The 20,148-nt window shown below is 46.0% G+C and overlaps 1 protein-coding gene across 2 annotated transcripts; it reads right to left on the bottom strand.

Annotated features, from left to right (window-relative positions):
* Nucleotides 1-2,437: 2,437 nt before the first annotated feature.
* On the bottom strand, nucleotides 2,438-13,375 carry ENPP5 (ectonucleotide pyrophosphatase/phosphodiesterase family member 5). 2 transcript variants are annotated; one of them, XM_033054513.2, is made up of 5 exons: nucleotides 13,235-13,375; nucleotides 12,650-12,676; nucleotides 10,537-11,406; nucleotides 7,332-7,508; nucleotides 2,438-5,993 (listed from the first exon to the last, which is right to left on the bottom strand). In XM_033054513.2, exons 3-5 carry the CDS (start codon nucleotides 11,399-11,401, stop codon nucleotides 5,623-5,625), a joined length of 1,413 nt encoding a protein of 470 aa, XP_032910404.1. In that variant the 5' UTR covers nucleotides 11,402-11,406; nucleotides 12,650-12,676; nucleotides 13,235-13,375; the 3' UTR covers nucleotides 2,438-5,622. The 2 variants fall into 2 exon arrangements, with proteins under 2 accessions (XP_032910404.1, XP_032910406.1); XM_033054515.2 differs by lacking the exon at nucleotides 12,650-12,676.
* Between the last annotated feature and the right edge of the window lie 6,773 nt (nucleotides 13,376-20,148).

The raw sequence follows: 20,148 nt of genomic DNA, 5'->3' as shown, positions 1-20,148 counted from the left end.
ACCTGTTGATATTCTAGAGCAGTAGCTGGACTGAACACAGAATCACTTCCTCCTCCTGCCATATTTAAATTAATTAATTACATGTACCAAGAGGTCAGGTTAATGAGTAACTACAAAGGGAACATGTTGCAGGGTAGAATGTAGGCTTAGATATGCTGTAAAAGGGAGAATGCTAGGGTGGAGAGAGTTTTGTTAGGTTCTGGTAATTCTGCTAATCCAGAGTGGATCCTCAGAGGGTCAGAGAGTTACTGGAGATGTTTTGCATCATCTGTGTTTGGAAAGGCTTAACTGAGTTTATCTTTTTGGCAGATATTCTGTCCTCTGCCTGTGAGTTTTGGGGTTTTTTTCTAGAAGCTAAAACTGATTAGGACAGAATTTTCTTCACTCAGTTCCTTCTCCCCAGCACCTGTCACACAGGCTGTGGTCGATGTGCTCTCAGTTCCTCTGTGCATCCCCTCCCAGGCAGGCAGCAAAGGTACAGCGAGGCTTTGGTGACCAGAACTGTAAATGCTGACTGAAGCACGATGGCAGAACTCTGATCTGAAATAGGAAATTTGCTACAGCTGGGGAGATCAAGGTCTAAATGCATCTCTCCTCCTCACTCGAGGGAGCCCTTTCTGATGAGAACTGCTCCAGGCACTGAGCTGCTGTGAAACCAGCGAGTGGCAGTGTCTGGTGGAAATCCTTATCACCCTGTTCCTCCTCCCTTTAGCACGAAGATGAGACAGTGGCTACTGTGGAAAGGGTTTAAAGAGGAAATTTAAGTCTTGAGTCTATGCTACAGTTGCACTGCTGATGATTTTCATATCCAAAGATGTGGTGTGATCTGTAAGGGTGCTGAGTGTTCTTCCTGGCACAAAGGGTTTCACAGTAGCTCTTGTACATCCAGTTTCAGATCATGAACAAATCAAGAGAATCTAGAAAAACCTTTCTGTCTTTAAGGCATGCAGTAGATTTAAGGATGATTATTTTTAACAATAGAGCTTTAACATGGCAAAACATTTCTACTGCCTCCTTCTGGTTTGTGTGAAGTATTTCTCATGAAAGCCAGTGGCTGATTTCTTTTTGGGCTGGCAGTTCAGAACTAGAACAGCAAAGCTGTGGCTTGTGCTTCCTCAAGGCTGATGAGATAAAGGAACAGTAGTTTGTAGCAACATTTAATGACTTGATTAATAGATACAACTCAGAAAAGGTCACAGAGGGCAGGTTAATTCAGGGGAAATTCCTAACCCTTGACAGGCTTTGCAGTTTAGAGGGGAATAGGGGATATTTAGTGACACATCCCAGCACTCAAGCCTGATGTTTTGTTACATTGACTGCCTCCACACAGGAACTCTACACCGGCTACAGCAGCCCTAAAACATTCTCCCCTCTGGGGTTCCATGCTTTATGGGCATGGAACAGCTCCAGGACTGAGCTGATTTCACCTGACTACAGGTGTTAAACACTGCTTTTAGTAACCTGCTGCCTACACACTGCCTGTGAAAATAAACCAATGTTGTGTATCTCCAAAGACCAGAGCACAGGGACAGATCTTTACTCTAACATGCATGGTAGCATCTTTTATTGAAAAAAAAAGAAAAAACAACAGAAATGGAGGTTTGTTAATAGGATTCAGATTAGGATTCCATTGCAGAAAGGCTGATACTGCTACTGAATTTACTATTTTCATGTGCTTGCAAAAATTTTTTGTAGTTTACTACCTAATAAATGCTTGTATCACCTTTACTGTAGGGCAAACATGCCATGAAAAGTTTGTACAGTAGCACAGATATGGTCAACACAGCATCCATGGCATTATTGAAGCAGGGAAGAGGACTGGGAATAACCTGTTAAATTTCCATTTTATAAAATAACAGGACCCAACCACTGCACATTTGTCCTTGACCACATGCAGGTAAGATTGTGCTGTTCACACTTCTGAACAGCAGTCAGGGGGGGTGAAATGAGCTGATCTTTAAGGTCTCCTCCAACCCAAACTATTCCATGATTGTATGAAAAGTCAGTTTGCACAACATTTCATCTTACAGCAGCCTTGGCAGTTCTGGGTTAATGGTCGGACTGGAGGATCTTAAAGGTCTTTTCCAACCTAAGTGATTTAATGAATTTGATTTCTTGTAGCAGCACTACTGCAGCTCTTGATCAAGAAAGTCTGGAAGATTTTTTTAGTAAAAGAATCTGGATTCCCACTATTGGTAACCGATCGCTGTTTTTCCCATATATGGCAGCAAGTTGGGAAACAAGAAATCTGTTATATAAGAACTGTGACCTAAAATTCCAAAGTTCTATCACACTTGCAGTTATTTTTAACAAAGCCATACACGTTGCAGAGTCCAAGGAATATCTGGGATGCACACAAGTTGAAACCATTCTCCCTCAGTCGTCTCCCCCCAGTTTGTTTTCCAGAAGTGTTTTAAGTGAAGCCAGCACTCCATGCTTGACAGCATTATAGCAAAGATGTATTTTAACTTCAGCATTTCCAAACAAGAAGAAACAAAGAAAACATTTGACATTTTTATGCTCCACAGGTTAGTAACGAAACACATCATGCATTATTCTTGGTTTCCAAGTTTAAGTTACAAGCAGTACACAGTGTACTCAAATTCTCTTTCCAATAAACTTGTTTGTACATCACAGAAAGTATCATATACACAGAAACCAAATCCCATATCCCCCCCACCCAAAAAGGTGTCTGACAAAATGTCCCATCAGAGAAAAAGTGGCTGTTTTTCTCCAGTGGCATCATCTGTGCTTTCAATTTCATTAAGCTTACACCCAGCAACTTAAAACTGTTGGGCAAATGTCCTAACAAGGAACTACCCAAGAGGTACCTGCAAATACACCTAAGAATAAAGGAAATGTTTGACCCTAATCTGAAATATCCAAATGCTACAAGATTCCCTTCTTGGTTTTTTTCTTTTTTTTTTTTTAATTTACAAAGTTTTATTTTGCCCTCCTCAAAGATGGGCCTCACAGTGCAATACAGAACAATGACATCAACAATTTTTACATTCATGTCCCCAGCCTATTCTGAGTATTATTGTTCCCAAACCCTTTGTTGGGGGAAACCTACTGCTCTTTGTTCCATATTTGGGAAGGTAAATCTAAGTCCCAAATGACTGATCAACAGTGACAAACTTTGTCCCCTCCTTAAAATCAAGTGTCACTTTGGCTGATGATAGAACTACACTTGCCACAATTAAAGTGGGGTTTAAGGAAAAGCTCTGAGATTACAACCCAGTAATTTTTACATCTGCCATGATCACTGCTATGAAATTACTGCAATAAGAATAATTTCTACTGAAGCAACTTGTTCCAAAGTGCAGAAGCTACAGGTGAGAGCTATGGCATCGTTGTGACAATTGTCACTGTTATTGCCTCATCAAAGCCTGCAGCCCTTCCTTTAAACACAAAGTATGTTTGTGCTAATAATTCATTTTTAATCCGCAAATAAGCAAGATAAGGTGGACTCAGTGCATCAGTACGCTGTGTGCCATCCACTTTTTGGAAGGTGGGTAGGGGAGGGATTAGTACCAACTCAGAGGTTGGGGTTTTGGGCTCAGCCTTCCCTGGTCTCTGAAAACTGCTGTGAACATGTTACTGGTGCAGTGGTTCAGCTGGAGCCTCAGGACACTAAGTTTTACCTGTGCCAGCAAATTCAACTTCAGGCACAGCTAATGGCCAGCTGCACCAAGAATCACCCTCCCAGACCTTTTCCTTCAGTGTTGTCTTAAGAAAATGGCAATGCAGGAAAACAAAGCAGTTCACAGCACAGTAAAAGCTGGAGTTCCCAGGATTTCATACACATCCCTCAAATCAAGGGCTGCCTTCCAACAGACCTGCAGTTTTCCTGCCATCCTAAAGCCACTATTACAGCTGAAGTTTCAGCATAACCCTTAAACTGGGCTATTTCATTGCCTCTCCTCTGAAGCATTTGCTGTACCCAAATGTGGCCTCTGGAAATGCCCACATCTGTCTGGAAGACAGCCTGGTGCTAGCAAGTGTCCCTGCCAGCACAGAGGAGCACAACAGATCTTCATTAAGTCTGGAATTTAGCCCAGCAAAAGGGATTTTGTAGCCCAGCCCTCCCCTTGCAGTACTGACTGTCAGTCACACCCTTGGTTTGGCAGAGCACATCCAAAGCCAAGGTCCCATCCTTGCCCTTTGCTGGGGACTGTCGATAAATTGCATTTAAAAATACTCAGGTCTGCTACTTCTGCACTAATTCTGAAAGTTTCTTTCTCCTTCAGGCATAGTACTCAGCAGCAAAGTGATGAGCAATACTATCATCCACAGGGAGAAGGGGAGAAGTCTGACAATAGACAACTTTTCTCACTTCAGAATGTTTTTTATACAAACTTTAGTCAGCAGATTCTCACCATTTAAGTGAGCTCACAAAACCCCCCACAACTAGACTAGCAAGAAGATTTATTGCCACACACAAAAGAATGAGAATATGTACCTGTGTTGACACAGAATTAATATTTTTCCCTGACAGAGGTTTTCCTCTGGAAAAATAAACTCCAGTTTTCCAGTTTTACACCTTTTTTTGTTATTAAAGTGTGCTTTTTCAGATTTAAGAGCATGTATGGCTTAAGATTTATACAGCTGCCCTTTAAACTGTGTGTGTAACCCTGCTCATCACATTCCAAGGCCCACCCAGACAGAGCAGATAAAGCACAAGACACAAGTCAAACTCAGAATCTCCAGTAGCAGACCAGGGACAAGCCTGACAACACTCTGAAACCAGCCTGAGCATCCTTGTTCCTCAACTTACTCACCTCCTCCAGTACCACAGAAACAGAAATATACAGGTGTGGTGCTTCTATGTGTCTTTATCCTGCTAGCTGCATGGAACTCCTAGAAAAGTTAGTGCAGTGCATAGGAAATAGAAAAAGTAAAGACCTACATTTACCTGAAACCATATCTAAAGTGGTAAAAATCTATATTTACTTGAATAAATTTTTAAAACATTAAGAATCAAGCAGTTTAATGCTGATTGCTAAAGGCAATAGCACTTAAGATTTGCATTCTGGGGCTACAGTTGACACAGTAATTTTAAGAAATATATGTAACTCTAAACTTAGACACCTAGCACTGCATGACCTAGCTGAATAATAATGTTCTTTCTTGCAGGATTTAACCCACCAAGTTATCTGTCATCGTGATCCATGCAAAAGCTTCCTTGGGCAGGGAAGAAAAATATTAACAAAGAAGTTTAGTACCATTCAGTGACTCGTTAAAATCAAAGACACTCAAAAAAACCCTCAAAGAATAAAACAAAAAAGAGGGTGGGAAATGAAATAGTCTGTGAAGTGCTTGTTGATGTTATTTCCCTAAAAATAGCCATAATAAGGTATTTGAGGTCTATTGTCACTACAGGTGTGCATTCACACAGAGCTCCCCAGGTTTACCAAGGATATCTTTAAGCCCTGAAAGATGAAGTGGCTGCAGGGTGAAACAGGATCATGCTCTCTCCCCATCCCTGGTCTGTACATGCCCCAGAGTACCAGTGGATCAGCATCCATCTCCTTTCACTCCACATATTCATGCTGATCCATTGTTTATTTTCTTTGTATAGGCTCATTTTAAGCCTCAAGCAGGAAATAATCCCAGGTGTTATTAATCTTGCAGCAGTGGCTGGGCAGCTTCAGTGTGTTGGATTTGCATGGAATTTGCTTGGGCAAGGACAAAATGCTTAACAAAAACTGCAGTAAAAACCAAAACAAGCAAGCTGCCCAGGAAGACTCCTATAACAGTGGAGTAGGAATCTGCTCCACGGGCTCCAGGAACTTCCTCCACAAGTATATCCTTCACAGCACTTAAGGAACCATTGTTGGGCAGTGGATTGATGCCAAGCAGGTGGCACAGTAAGGGGTACAAGTCCGTAGCATTCATGAATTGTTTGGTGGCATTCTTTCTGAAAGCAGGCCCAACTGCCAAAAAAATGGGGTGCATTTCTGGTACAGTGTTGTCATATCCATGATTACCAACTAGAAATAAAAGACAGATAAAGGTCAATATCCCAATGTTGCAAAACAAGCATTGAACATTTTCCTAGAATTAGCAGAATGCAGAAAAGGCACAGCCATCCTCAGAGAGGCTTAGAAGAATTGTTGTGATTGACAGCACAAATGTCTCCTAGAAAATACCAAATCTCAGAACTACAAAGAGAAAATGCCTATAAAACCCACAATGAAGAGCACAATTTGACAAAGAGGGGGAAAAAAGTGAGCTCATATGGCAGTAGCAGCATTGTCAATGGCACACTATGTACACCCAAACTTCCTTGATTTTCCTCAAGGAAAATCCAACTTTGCAACTGGTCCAGATCTAGTAGAGAGAATTTAAAAAACATGTAGAGTCAGACTGTCTGTGTGACTCCAGGGAGACACTTTGACATTTTGTCCAATTTTGTGCACCATCAACTCCTCAACAAGGAAGAACTCACTAGTGGGTGTCCAGTGCCCATTCCTGAGAAGGTGTCAAACACACAGGCACAAGAAGGTGCTCTCAGCAGTTACTGAAAATCTTGTTAATTCTTGCTGGTAACACTCTTCAGGTTCATAACCAGCAGCAAAGTTCAAAAGGTTCTCAATTAGAAATGTAAGAATTGACCATATAACACCTGTATCTTAGGTTACCAAAAAGTTACAGTTCACTGTCTCCGTGCTACCTATAAAAAATCTCAAAACTGCAAGGTGAGGAACTTCAAAGTGTTGGGGTTTTATTCTTCCAAATCACATAGAATGCTTTTTTTACCCTAAGGCAAATGAAAATCACAGATGTGCAGTAACACAATATCCAAAAACTCTTTGTAGCAATAGAATAAGGTTACTCTAAGTGTAGCACTCACACAAGCTGAGAACTTCCAGAAATGTTCTTTTATTTTCCAACTCAACTCAACCCTTCTCAAGAAAGTAAGTAAAACATGATAAAACAGCCCTATTCACCCTTTACTCAACACATTCCGTTAATTCAGTTACAACTTTCCCTTTTAATCTCTCAGGAAGTGCTTGTTGCTTTGCTACATCCTGAAAGATCTCCAGTATGGGGCCACTAAAACATGTGATTGGTCTTATCTCAATAAGTTTAATGTTTAAAAAAACAGTAAGTGCAGCTACTGCACTTAGTAGCACCTGCCTAACAGTAGGGTGCTTCCCATCCCATCAGGGGAAAAAATTATAAATTTCACACACTTTCATTTTCCCTCCCAGCCTTAAAAAAAAATTCCAGATGAATATTGGCTGTTGATACTAGGAGAGAAAATATCAGGTAAGGTCCCTGCCTTGGAAGATACAGCAAAACACTATAAAGAACAGAATACTTACTCAGAAAACCATCAGTCCTGTTACGTACAATTTCCCATCCTTTATCAGCCACTGCTAAGATGGGCTGAATTTTAACGTTGTGTTTGTAATGAAATCTATCTGGAATCTGCTCCTTTTTATACACAGTCATGTTGGGATGAGCGTTGACCAAAGCTTCATATACTTCTTCCAGTTTGCCTTCAAATAAACAAAAGAGAGAAAAGACAAAAATTAAACACAGCAGTGTGTTTACTGAACTCATCAGTAGTTAAAATACAGCTGAAAGAAGAGGGCAAAATGCACTTCCCCAGAATTGTAACTGTAGGAGATGGTGTGTGTACAGAAGTTCCCGTGAGAAATACAGAGCCTCAGTCACAGTAAGATCCCCTTTAGTACCAGACCTCACAGCCTGTTCCCAAGCAATAACTACCTTGGTAACTTTAGAAAAAATCCCCTAATTTCACAGTTATCAGAATGCAAACTTCTCACAGGAATGAGTTAGAAAGCATTCAGTTGTCTCCCAGAAAAGGAACCAAACCCTCCTAGCTCCATGCAAAACCTGAAGGCAAGAAGAGAGCTCCTAAACCTGTTTGTGAGGTAATGGCTGCATTCAGGCCAAATTCTGTCACCTAGCTGGCTGTGACAAGTGACACTTTTCATCTATTTTAAAGCAGTTTGTTGCTTTCCTTTATTATTCACTAACAGCCAACAGCAGGAGTTACTCCTCTGTATTCCCAGTGCCTGCTCCTCTCCCTTCCCTACTCACAGTGAGTGCAAACCCTCAAGAGCTCTACTCACACTGAATAAATAGGCATTTTTCACTCCCAATTCTTTATTTATTTCCAGTTTCTGAGCTTGCCTTTCCAGTGAAAGCCACTGAAGAGCCAAAACCAGTTGGTCAAGCTGGTTGGAACACTAGTGCACAGAATGGAGGAACCAGAACAGACAGCCAGGAACACAAAAGCAAGTTCAGGAATTGATGTCTGACCAAATTTCTTCACCCCCTGCCTCCACTTACAGCCAGGTTCCTATTGAGAGCCATGGAGCTCAACAACAGACTCCTGTGACACACCAAATCCCTCGGCTCTGTGACTTAGGTAAGTATTTGTGTGACACAGTGTGTATGCAAGCCCCTTTCAGATTGCCATTTCCAGTATCCATGGAGTTTTGAATGGGTATAAGGAAAAAAGTTTGGGAGAAAGTGGCCAGTGTTTCTAAAGAAACCATCTTCCTTTTTCCCCTCAGTTCCTAGAATCCAGTATAGAAATTCTGAAGGAAAATACATTAGTATATACATTCTGAAGGAAACAGATTAATGTCTGTTATCTGAAACAGGCACTGAAAAAAAAGAATCACTAAATTAAGAAAAAAGCCAAAGGTTAAGATGAGACAGCAAAAGTGAAGGTATCAGAGATAGTTACAGGAACAAGAAGAGGGACACTAATGCAGCATTTCTAGGACTATATTAGTAATAAAATTAATTTTGCTATGCCAGCTTTCTATATGGAATGGCAGGGAATAGAAGCCCCAAATATAGCAAACTTGATTTTATCCTAATTATTTGAATTGATACATTTATACTAAATGCAAGAAAAAGGCCAGCATGACCAGCTGTTGTACAGGTGCCTTCTTTGTGGACATCTAATTAGTTCCCTATTCACATTTAATACACCAGTATAGTTAAATACTGGCTTTAATCCATCTCTTGGGGAAGCAATACACAGCCAAAGAGTTAAAGGAAATTCCTGCATTTTTAAGCATTCAAACTTTTTCTCAATCTCATTAAATTTTACCGTTCCCTTGGTTTAAGAAACACAAACTGAATAACAAGTGAAGAATCAGTGTTATGTACTTAAGCTCATACCTGAACTGACAGTGAAATTCATTGTTTTATAATAAAAATCACATCTGGTACCAGTGAAGAAAAGAATTTTAGCTGTGCTCAAAACTAGTTCTTGTTTATTGGTAGTGTAATAAATACATTAATCTCTGGGCAAAATCAAATCCAAGCTGTTTCTGAAATCCACTGAAATGGCTTTTTTACTATTCTGTCATCTAATTGCAGCAGAGATACTGTTCCTTTTCAGCGTTTAGCAGACAGGAGAATCAAGTTACGCATCTTAAAGTTCTCCTTTACTGCGTTAGGGAGGTTTCAGCACTGAAGTTTACTTTTACAGCTTCTTTATTTGCTAATGAGAACATCTTGGGCAACTGGTTTGCCTCTATGGGGATGAAGCTCCCAAACTTTGGCTCTTCTATCACCGAGAGAAACAGCACCCAGCTACAGGGCCTGACTGTGCTCAGGCAGCAGACACCTCAGTTTGCGCATACTCACATTTTAGTCTGGAGTATTCTTCAAATTAAAAATTACAAGACATATTTGTTCATGCATTACAGGTCACTTAATTCTGCACAATACTCTTCTGCTTGGGCATTAAATACAGAGTGCTGTCTATCCATTAGTGATGCAAATGTTACAGAATTCTTAAAAACACGTTTCCAGACAACTTCGAAATTAGCACTTCTTCTGTGTGGGCAAGGGTGTTACTCTCCAGGTTAACACTTTTGCACCAAATAGTTTGCAGTACCTGATCATCAAATAAAGAGCAGATGCATTAGTGACACTAAACATACACCTGACACCTCAGCAACCCTTCGTGACTGCAATCACGTTTCAGATTTCAATTGCAACATTGTCCTTGTCCATCTTTATCTCAGTAAAAATGGTATTAATGTAACTGGCTGGCTGTTCAGCATGACAGGGGGAAAAAAACCTCAAGTGAACTACAATAGCTGGCAGCTAATCAAATAGCCAACACAGGCTTTCTTTTTATCAAAGATCCCCATCTGTTCTCAGTTTACTGTTTGAGTTGGAAACATAATTCTTCCACTATGGCTTCGGCATCTTGATGAAAAGCAAGATATGTAACATTCAGGTGTTATCTATCTAGAGCACCATTCAGCCTTGATAATGCCATTAGATTATCTTACTTCTCTCAAGGACTAAAGGATCCTTGGCAATATTAGTCAACAGCAAACAGATTTGCTCCCTTTTCTTTTCTGAAAGTTAATCCAGGCTTTTGACAAAGCCCACAAAAAGAACAAAGGGATCGTGCAAGAAGGATGATATCCTACTGCCATCAGTCCTACTGCTACCACCAACTCAGTCTGTGAAGTTTGTATGTTCAAGTACCTCCTCAGGGAACGTTACTGCTGTAACTCCTACCTTCTTTTGGCAAAATGGCCACAGTAGGGGAGTGGTCGATGATTTCATAGAGCTCTCTGCTCACGTACTGATCAAGTTCAATGAGCCTTTCTGAGGACGACTGTGACATTCCGTGATCACTCGTGACTATGACATTTATCACATCCCACAGCTTCGCTTTCTTCAGTTCAGAAATGAGATACCCCAGTTTTCTGTCAATGTCACTGATTATCGCTCCCATTAGTGGGTTTTCTGGGCCCAGCAAGTGGCCTGCCTCATCAGGCTGCTCCCAGTACAGGAGACCAAAGTTTATGGGTTCTTCTGATGTAAACCAGTCAATGAGCTTTGCTACCCTGTCTTCAAAGGGAACAGATTCATTATAGGGCATGTAATACGCAGGCAAGACTCCATGTATCTTCACATCTGTCCCAGGCCACATAGCAGCGCCAGATTTGTGTCCTTCCCTCTGGTTCGTCACCCATATCGGGCTGGCATCTTCCCAGAACTTGGAGTTGTGGGTGTTCATTTTGTTCAGGGAGAAGGTTTCGTTCAGCACAGGGTCGTACATCTCGTTAGCGACGATGCCGTGGCTCTCTGCATAGAGCCCGGTCACCAGGGTGTAGTGGTTGGGGTAGGTCTTGGTTATGAACACATTGGTGACCTGCCTGACGTGCACCCCGCTCCTCATGGCATAGTGGAAGTTGGGAGTGGGCACTCTGTAGATGTAATCCCATCGAAACCCATCAAAAGACACCAGCAGCACTCTGGGCTGGGCTGGCTGGAGACACAGTGCACTCTGAAGAAAGAGCAAGAAAAATCCCAGGACTTTCCCATAACTGCTCATGGCTATTCTGGAAGGTACCTGCCCCCTCTTCTGAGGCATCATGGCATCTGTTGAGCAGAGACAGAAGTTGTCAAAGTCATAACTTATAAGAATGAGTGACTAAAATATTCCTTATGCATTTATGTACACTAAGATATATTTTACAAAAGCATGCAGTGAGAGGACAAAGGAGAATGGCTTCAAACTGACAGAAGGCAGGGTTAGATTATATATGAGGAAGAGATTATTTACTGTGAGGGGTTGAGGCCCTAGCACAGGTCCAGAGAAGCTGTGGCTGCCCCATCCATGGAAATGTCCAAGGCCAGGTTGGACAGGGCTCTGAGCAACCCAGTCTCATGGAAGGTGTCCCTGCCCATGGCAGGAGGTTGGAACAACATGAGCTTTAAGGTCTCTCCCAACCCAAAGCATTCTGTGATCCTAATTCTGATCATAAGACTCCAGGATTTTGACTGCTCCTAGCTATGACAGATATTCCTCATCTAACAGCCCTTGTTATGTCCTTATCTGACAAAATATGACACATAATTTCACATTGTATTGGCTTATGCTCCCCTGACCCAGTTTCCTCTTGTTCTTCCCAAACAATCTCTTGTTTAAAACTCAGATATCTACTCAAAGCAAGATCCCTGTAAGAACCCCCACACAGAACTTCCTTGTCTGTAACTGACCTAAAATTTCATGCTAATATTCCCGACTTTTTGCTCAACAGCATAATTTAACCACAAGACTAGATATTGCTCAACCCAATCCTGCTGTACCAACATTCCTCATAGTTCCCTTTAGGTTCCCATTTTTCACCAATCATCTGGGACTCAATCATCACTGAAATTCAGCTGGAAAACAGTGAATTTGCAACCAATAAAACCATTTTAATACTCAGGGCACATAAACATCCTAGTGAATATAAGAAGTTATGGTATAAAAAGCATCTGTTTACCACTGTGACAATGGAATGAGATCTGTGACTGCCCCATCCCTGGAAGTGTCCAAGGCCAGGTTGGACAGGGCTTGGAACAACCTGGGCTGAAAGCTGAAAAAGTGAAAGCTGTCCCTGCCCATGGCAGGGGGTTGGAATGAGATGAGCTTTAAGGTCCCTTCCAACCCAAACCACTCTGTGATTCTAGGATTCTGCGACTTGCAGGCAGTCAAATGTTACACCAAACTTGTGTGTCTCTCGAAATTAAAATCCAGGCCTTGAGTTCCGCTAAGGACAAACTGACACACCAGAGATGTAATTCCCCTTTCAGCAAACAACACAGACGCAAAGGCTACAGATTACTTCAGACCCACCTGATGGGGGATTTCTTCCAGCTGAACCTGAAGGACAAAGGGACAACACAGTGTTGTGTTCACAGAATCCCAGCTTCCAAATTAGATATAGCCCATAAATTCCTCTGCTGGGGAGGGACAAGTATGGATTGAAGCCCTCTCAAGTGAAATCAAGTCTCTGCTTCCAAATTTTACACGACTAATGACCTCAGCATGAACTACAATTCTATTATTCTAATTCCTTAACTGCATGCTCTCAATAAATAATAAATGACGGGTGGTTTGGCTTTTTCCCCAAGGCCTTCTCATACTGCTCTTCCCCACATACAGCCCAAGCACATCTACTGAGCCGGGTCTCTGCAGAACTCGGCACCACAAAACTCTGGGGACCCGAGAGGCTCTGCGGGGACAAACCCACGGGCTGCCAAGGGCAGGAGCTGCCACACGGACACACGGACGGACAAGACAGAGCGAGAAGCGCCGCGGGCCCCGCTCGGAGCTCAGCAGACGCGGGTGCCGAGCCCAGGCCGCCCTTCCCCGCCCCAGCGCCCGCAGCCCCGGCCCCGGAGGCCGCGGCACCCCCGGGCCCGGAGCCGCCGCCGTTACCTGAGGGGCCGCGGGTCCGGCCCGGCCCGGCGCTGTCACTCAGCGTGCGGGGCGGGCCCGGCGGCAGGGGACACGGAATTACGGAGTCACGGCGTCTTTTGGGTGGGGAAAGAGCGCTGAGATCACAGATCCAGCCTGTGACCGAGCAGCGCCGCCTCCACGGAGCCGGGGCCCTCCGTGCCGTGCCCAGTCTTTCCTTAAACACATTCAGGGACGGTGACTCCACCTCTGCCCTCGGCGGCTTATTCCAGTGTCTAATCATCATTTCTGTGAAGAAATTCTTCTTAATGTCTAGCTGAAACCTCTCCTGGCTCAGCCTGAGGCCTTTTCCTCTTGTCCTGTCTTTGTTCCCTGGAGCAGAGCTCGACCCCCCGGCTGTCCCCTCCTGTCAGGGAGTTGTGCAGAGCCACAAGGTTCCCCCTGAGCCTCCTTTTCTCCAGGCTGAGCCCCTTTCCAGCTCCCTCAGCCTCTCCTCATCACACCTGTGCTCCAGCCCCTTCCCCAGCTCCGTTCCCTTCCCTGGTCACCCTCCAGCCCCTCAATGTCCTTCCTGAGCTGAGGGCCCAGAGCTGGACACAGCCCCGAGGTGACCTCACCGTGTACAGGCACAGTCACTGCCCTGCCCTGATGGCCACAGCACTCCTGGCACAGCCCAGGGGCACTGGTCACCTTGGCCACCTGGGCACACCCGAGCACATCTGGGCACATCTGGGCACACCTGTCATGTTCAGCCGCTGTCACCAGCATCCCCAGGTCACAGGTGAGGTGACCTCAGGTGGTGTTTGGAGCGGGCTCACCGGTACAGCTCTTGTGAGGTGTCAAGAGAGGTTGTAAGAGACACAGGTTGCTGCATGTCATAAATTAAATAGAAATTAAATAGAAATAGAGCTTGGGCAGGGCTGGCTCAGCTGTCACCTGACTGTAAAGACAAGGAGTAAAATTCATTCTCTGGATATCTGGAAGTGCTTCTTCAAAAATAATAATGTTAAAATTTGTTTTGATTCTGCTGTTTTTCTATCAGCCTTTTTTTTTCTCCTCTTGTGTTCTGAGGCTCTAAATTTTCCATCTGCTTCCTAGCAGATGCTTTTCCCCACTTTTTGATGTATGAAAATGAATGTATCCTTCCCAATCTCACTAGAATCTATACCGCTGAACTGGACAAAAATCCAAGCTAAGTTTCCCACCTTTCCTAGTTGAGAAAAGTCCAAAGTGTTACGTGTAAGTCCAAAGTCCATGTTCTGTGTGTGTACACAAACCCCACCCCAATTCACAGCAGTGTACAAAACCATTATCCTCTTATTGGTGCATGGAAGCACAGAATCAGAGAATTGTCAAGGTTGGAAGAGACCTTGAGGATCATCAGGTCCAACCATATAAAATCATAGAATCAAATATGATGCCTGTTGATCACTTCATAGCTGACATTGCCTATCTAGTGAAGATACATACACATATATATATACACAAGCACTACCTATCTAGTGAATAAATATTTTATATTTATATTCATATACATATACATATCTGTGATACCTTTCTCCCCTTCACCCTACCACCAGGGATTGTACTAGGGGACAAGGCTCTTCTAATTGTTTTCCTAATGTCTTTTTTCCCCTCCTTCATTACTGCTGTCCTGTTACAGGTGTGAGGCTGAGCTAGTCCAAGCCTGGAGAATCACACTGCTGCAGTGCCTGTAGAACCTGTGTGGATGTGGCCGTTTTGCACCTGTAGGACAAAGCTCATCATCTGATTCCTGGCTGTGAACCCCACTAGAAACTTTGGAGAAAAGGAAAAAAGGAAAAAGTTGTTATAGAACTGCACCTGTGTGTATTGAAATCTCATGCTGGGTGTCCCTCAAAAGCAGTGTGCTGTCCCACACTGTAACTCATTAGCTAGAAAAAAATGTGCTCATATTTACTCTTGGTTCAGATTTGATTTTGGGCTCTCACTTGGATCTGGAGGTGCTGGGAGCTGCCTCTGCAGTGGCTGGGATCAGTCACTAGAGGGTACAGGTGCACCTGGATTTAAGGAACATGAATTGCTGGAAATTATATTTGCCTTGGATGCCAGAAATGGCTCAGCTGCTTAACACTGATATAAAATGAAAGCAAAGCACGGACAAGAAGTTTGCTAATTCCACCAAAATGTTTAATACCATAATAGATTTTCATTGAAGTACAGAGCTAATGTGAATATTTGTACAAAATATGTGGTTAAAAATAGTATTGATTTATAATATATACAGATATGTCACATCCGTGTCAGAAATGCAGACACTCGAATGAAACCATGAGCAATGCTTTTAAATCTACAACAACATACACGAAATATTTCTGCAGCTACCCACAGTAGGACAACTTGCCAAACTGACACTTAAGGATCCACCAGTCCTTACAGATGGCATTTCTGTCAGAAGTCTGTACAAGAACTCTGCTCTAAAACGGATTCGAAACATTTACCTTCATTAACCCAACCATGAAGAGAACACATCTGTGTGACACTAATGTAGACACAACTTTCTTGCACTAGATATATGATCAGTTACAATAATTTGTTAAAAGAAGGCTGATTTTCTGGTGAGAATAATAGAGAAGTTTAATCCTTCTTGCTGGATACTCTTAATGTTGTGAATGAGGAAGCCCCTGATTCAAATGGGCCCTAAATACAGCTCTAGGGTACATGGATCTGAATCCTGAAGTCTGTTTTAAGGTTCTGAATATCTTCATTTTTCATTAACTTCAAGGCTGCTCACACTTCACAGTTTTCCAGCCTTACTCCAGCAAGAATCTTCCTAACAAAGGTCCCTATTTATGCTTTGTAGCTGTGGCATCAGGACACAATCCTAAATTAAGATCACTCTTGCTGCAGCCCCACAATCTGTGTAATTACTGAACAAACTGACAGAAGGGGAGAGAGAATTCAGGCTGTTTTTTTAAAGCTTTCTGAGCATTTCTGAGCAGTAGGGGCTTTCAGGGTTCCTTCCCTTCCATCCAGAGTGCTGCTGCTGTTCTGCCTCTAACAGTGCTGGCTTCTCTCCCCTCCAAGCCAAAGCAAATATGCTCCACTTCAAATAGTCCTGTGGGAAAGAGCTTTTACAACATTTCCTCCCTAGTCCTTTTACCCCTGGATGCTGCAGTCTACATGTATTCAAAAAAAGAGCACAGCTACTGTTACAAAAACATCTCTTTTTAAGAGAAGTCTAGAATATTGAAAGCTGCTGTACTCCCCCAGAAGATGGGTTAAACCAGGAAAAGCAGCGTTTGGGGTTTTTGCTAGTGCAAGAGCACTGCATGAGGCTGAGTGTAAATGAGGGTCTGAATTGGACTTTAACTCATACCTGGTTTTGCTTCTTGATAAACCAGAACTAAAAGTGATTTCTTAGGCAAAAGGGAATCAAGGAAATGCAAAGGTCTTACATGCACACTGGTATGTGAGAGAAAGCCTGAAATGGCAAAAAGTTTAGTGCTGAAGTGTTTGCCACTAAAGAAGGACCAACAATAATTTCAGTAAATATTCTTTAGAGGATCTGAAAGTGCTGTGACTGTGATCAGTCTGATCCTCTGGGACACACAGCTCTCTGCCACCCACAGCTGAGGCCCTGAAGCTCATTTCTGTGCTGTGTGCTGTGTCCAGTGCCAAGCACGATGGAAGAGCCAGCTGACATGTCAAAAACACAGCTTTTCAGCTGGGTGGATGAAGAAACTCACTGGGGTGGGGGAAGCTCTTTTGGTGCTCAAAGTGAAGAATAAACTAGGCCTCCTGCCTTTCACCTCTAAAAGTGCTGAAAAGAACCCCAGAAGAAGTTCACTATTAGCAGTTTTTCTAGTTAAAACACAGAGGTTAAGGCCTGTCCTTTCCAAAGGAATTAAAGAGCTCAGTTTACTTCTCCAGTGAGCCTTCTTAAGCAGATCAAATTTTCAGAATCATGAACAATCATCCTTTGAGAAAGGAAGTTTTTTATGCCAGCACACAGAAAAACAAATAATTTTTTCAAATCCAGATTTGAGCTATTCAATATCAGAATTTCACAGGACAGTTATCAGCAAACTCTTCTCCCAGTTTCCAGTCCTTTGCAAGACCCAGCATAAACTGATGCAAGAGACAACAATTCGTTTCAATTTTTATAATAATGAACCCTAACAGAACTCTTTCCCCAGCCTGGCTGGCAGCTGGATGCCATGTTCCTTGTCCAAGCATTTATGGCCACAGCATCACCCTTGATTATAAAAGCACAGAGAGAACCACACCAGGGGTCTGGGATGTGCTGAGCTTTTGCTCACAGGGACTGCACTGCAGCTTTTTTTGTGTACACCGAGCCAAATCCACAGCAAACCAGAGCAAGTTCACATGACTGTGAAACTGCAGCAGCTTAAAATGGAACATGGCATATCCTGCCAACAAGAAGGCTGCTCTCCCCTTAATTGCTACTGAAACAGTTTGGCCTATGTCACACATTTAAGCATTTTCAGTTCTACCAGGGGTATACACCACACTACTCAGTTTATTGATATAGTTTAACTCTTTAAATGTTGCTTTTCCAAATGCCTGTGCAAGCAGAACACAAAAATACTGTTTGCCATATTTATTATTTTAAACTAAGCTCTGAATTATACAAGTGTAAAAGTGATTAATTAGCCAGTAGCTTTTTAATACTCCTATAAAATATGACTAAATAGAATATTTCAAAAGTTATGTACAATACAGTGGAAATGCTCATGGCATTTGTGACAGTGCTCAGACAAACCACTGGAATTGCATCCTGCCAGGAGTTCAGTCCATTCCTCAACACAAACAACAATCTGTATTTTTGTAAAAGCTGAAAGCTTTTACAGTGTTGCTGAATAGGATGGGGGGGGGAGACCAAAATAAAACCAACCCACCCCTCTCACCCAATTTAGGATCAAATTAGTGCTACAAAATTTATGCATGGGGAGAATTTTTATAACCTAAAACACTAACTATGGCTGTGGTCTTGTTATGGTTGAGGAAGGGATGCTCTTGCCATGTTTTCTTGGCTGAAAACAAAGTTTACTGGAGTGTTTGTGTATGTTAGGAAGGGGGCAGTTTGCACATCTTGTCTTAATTACAAAAATCAAGGCCACAGAAATTACAGTAATTTCACGACCATAAGGCGCACCGGACTATAAGGCGCACCCCCCGGGAGCCGGCACATTTTGCAACTTTGTAGATCAGATAAGGCGCACCGGTCTATAAGGCGCACCGGGTTTTTTTTTGCAGCGAGGCTCCGCCCCCAGCTCCTCCCGCGCGCTTGCTGGCCGAGGCCCCGCCTCAATCCGGCAGCCATTGGCTCCCGGGCCTGCCTGTACCCGGCAGGGCCGGGCTATGCCCACCGCCGCTCCGTGCAGCATCCCCAGGGCCTCGCTGTTCTGGGAGTTCCCTGGCGCTCCGGGTGACCTAATGCCGGCAGGCTTGCCCCGTGCCGCCGCTGCCCCGATTCCAGCTGCTTGTCCCCTCCCCGCGTGGCAGCCGCTCCGATTCTGGCGGTTTTCCCCCTCTCCGCATGGCGGCCGCCGTGCTTCTGGGGGTTTTCGCCCCCCCCCGCGCGGCGCCCGCCGTGATTCCGGGGGCTTTCTCCCCCCCCGCGCGGCGGCCGCCGTGTTTCCGGGGGCTTTCGCCCCCCCCGCGCAGCGGCCGCCGTGATTCCGGGGGCTTTCGCCCCGCCCGCGCGGCGACCGCCGTGATTCCGGGGGTTTTCGCCCCACCCGTGCGGCGGCCGCCGTGTTTCCGGGGGCTTTCGCCCCCCCCGCGCAGCGGCCGCCGTGATTCCGGGGGCTTTCGCCCCGCCCCGCGCGGCGACCGCCGTGATTCCGGGGGCTTTCGCCCCGCCCCGCGCGGCGACCGCCGTGATTCCGGGGGCTTTCGCCCCCCCCGCGCGGCGGCCGCCGTGTTTCCGGGGGCTTTCGCCCCCCCCGCGCGGCGGCCGCCGTGATTCCGGGGGCTTTCGCCCCGCCCGCGCGGCGACCGCCGTGATTCCGGGGGCTTTCGCCCCGCCCGCGCGGCGGCCGCCGTGATTCCGGGGGCTTTCGCCCCGCCCGCGCAGCAGCCGATCCGATCCCTGCGGCTTTCGCCCCCCCCGCGCAGCAGCCGATCCGATCCCTGCGGCTTTCGCCCCCCCCGCGCAGCAGCCGATCCGATTCCTGCGGCTTTCGCCCCCCCCGCGCAGCAGCCGATCCGATTCCTGCGGCTTTCGCCCCCCGCAAGGGAGCCGTCCCAATGTCGGCGGGCCGGCCCCGCGCGGGGGCGGCCCCGATGCCGGCGGGACGGCCCTGCGCGGGGGCGGCCCCGAAGCCGGCGGGGGCGGCCCCGATACCGGCGGGTCCGCCCCGCGCGGGGGCGGCCCCGATGCCGGCGGGGGCGGCCCCGATACCGGCGGGTCTGCCCCGCGCGGGGGCGGCCCCGATGCCGGCGGGGGCGGCCCCGATACCGGCGGGTCCGCCCCGCGCGGGGGCGGCCCCGATGCCGGCGGGACGGCCCGCGCGGGGGCGGCCCCGAAGCCGGCGCGTCCGCCCCGCGCGGGGGCGGCCCCGAAGCCGGCGGGGAGGCCCCGATACCGGCGGGTCCGCCCCGCGCGGGGGCGGCCCCGAAGCCGGCGGGGAGGCCCCGATACCGGCGGGTCCGCCCCGCGCGGGGGCGGCCCCGAAGCCGGCGGGGGCGGCCCCGATACCGGCGGGTCCGCCCCGCGCGGGGGCGGCCCCGAAGCCGGCGCGTCCGCCCCGCGCGGGGGCGGCCCCGAAGCCGGCGGGGAGGCCCCGATACCGGCGGGTCCGCCCCGCGCGGGGGCGGCCCCGAAGCCGGCGGGGAGGCCCCGATACCGGCGGGTCCGCCCCGCGCGGGGGCGGCCCCGAAGCCGGCGGGGGCGGCCCCGATACCGGCGGGTCCGCCCCGCGCGGGGG

The sequence above is a fragment of the Catharus ustulatus genome, chromosome 3, assembly GCF_009819885.2.
Source record: "Catharus ustulatus isolate bCatUst1 chromosome 3, bCatUst1.pri.v2, whole genome shotgun sequence".
Taxonomy (NCBI): Eukaryota; Metazoa; Chordata; class Aves; order Passeriformes; family Turdidae; genus Catharus; species Catharus ustulatus.
This window is presented reverse-complemented; position numbering and strand designations above follow the sequence as displayed.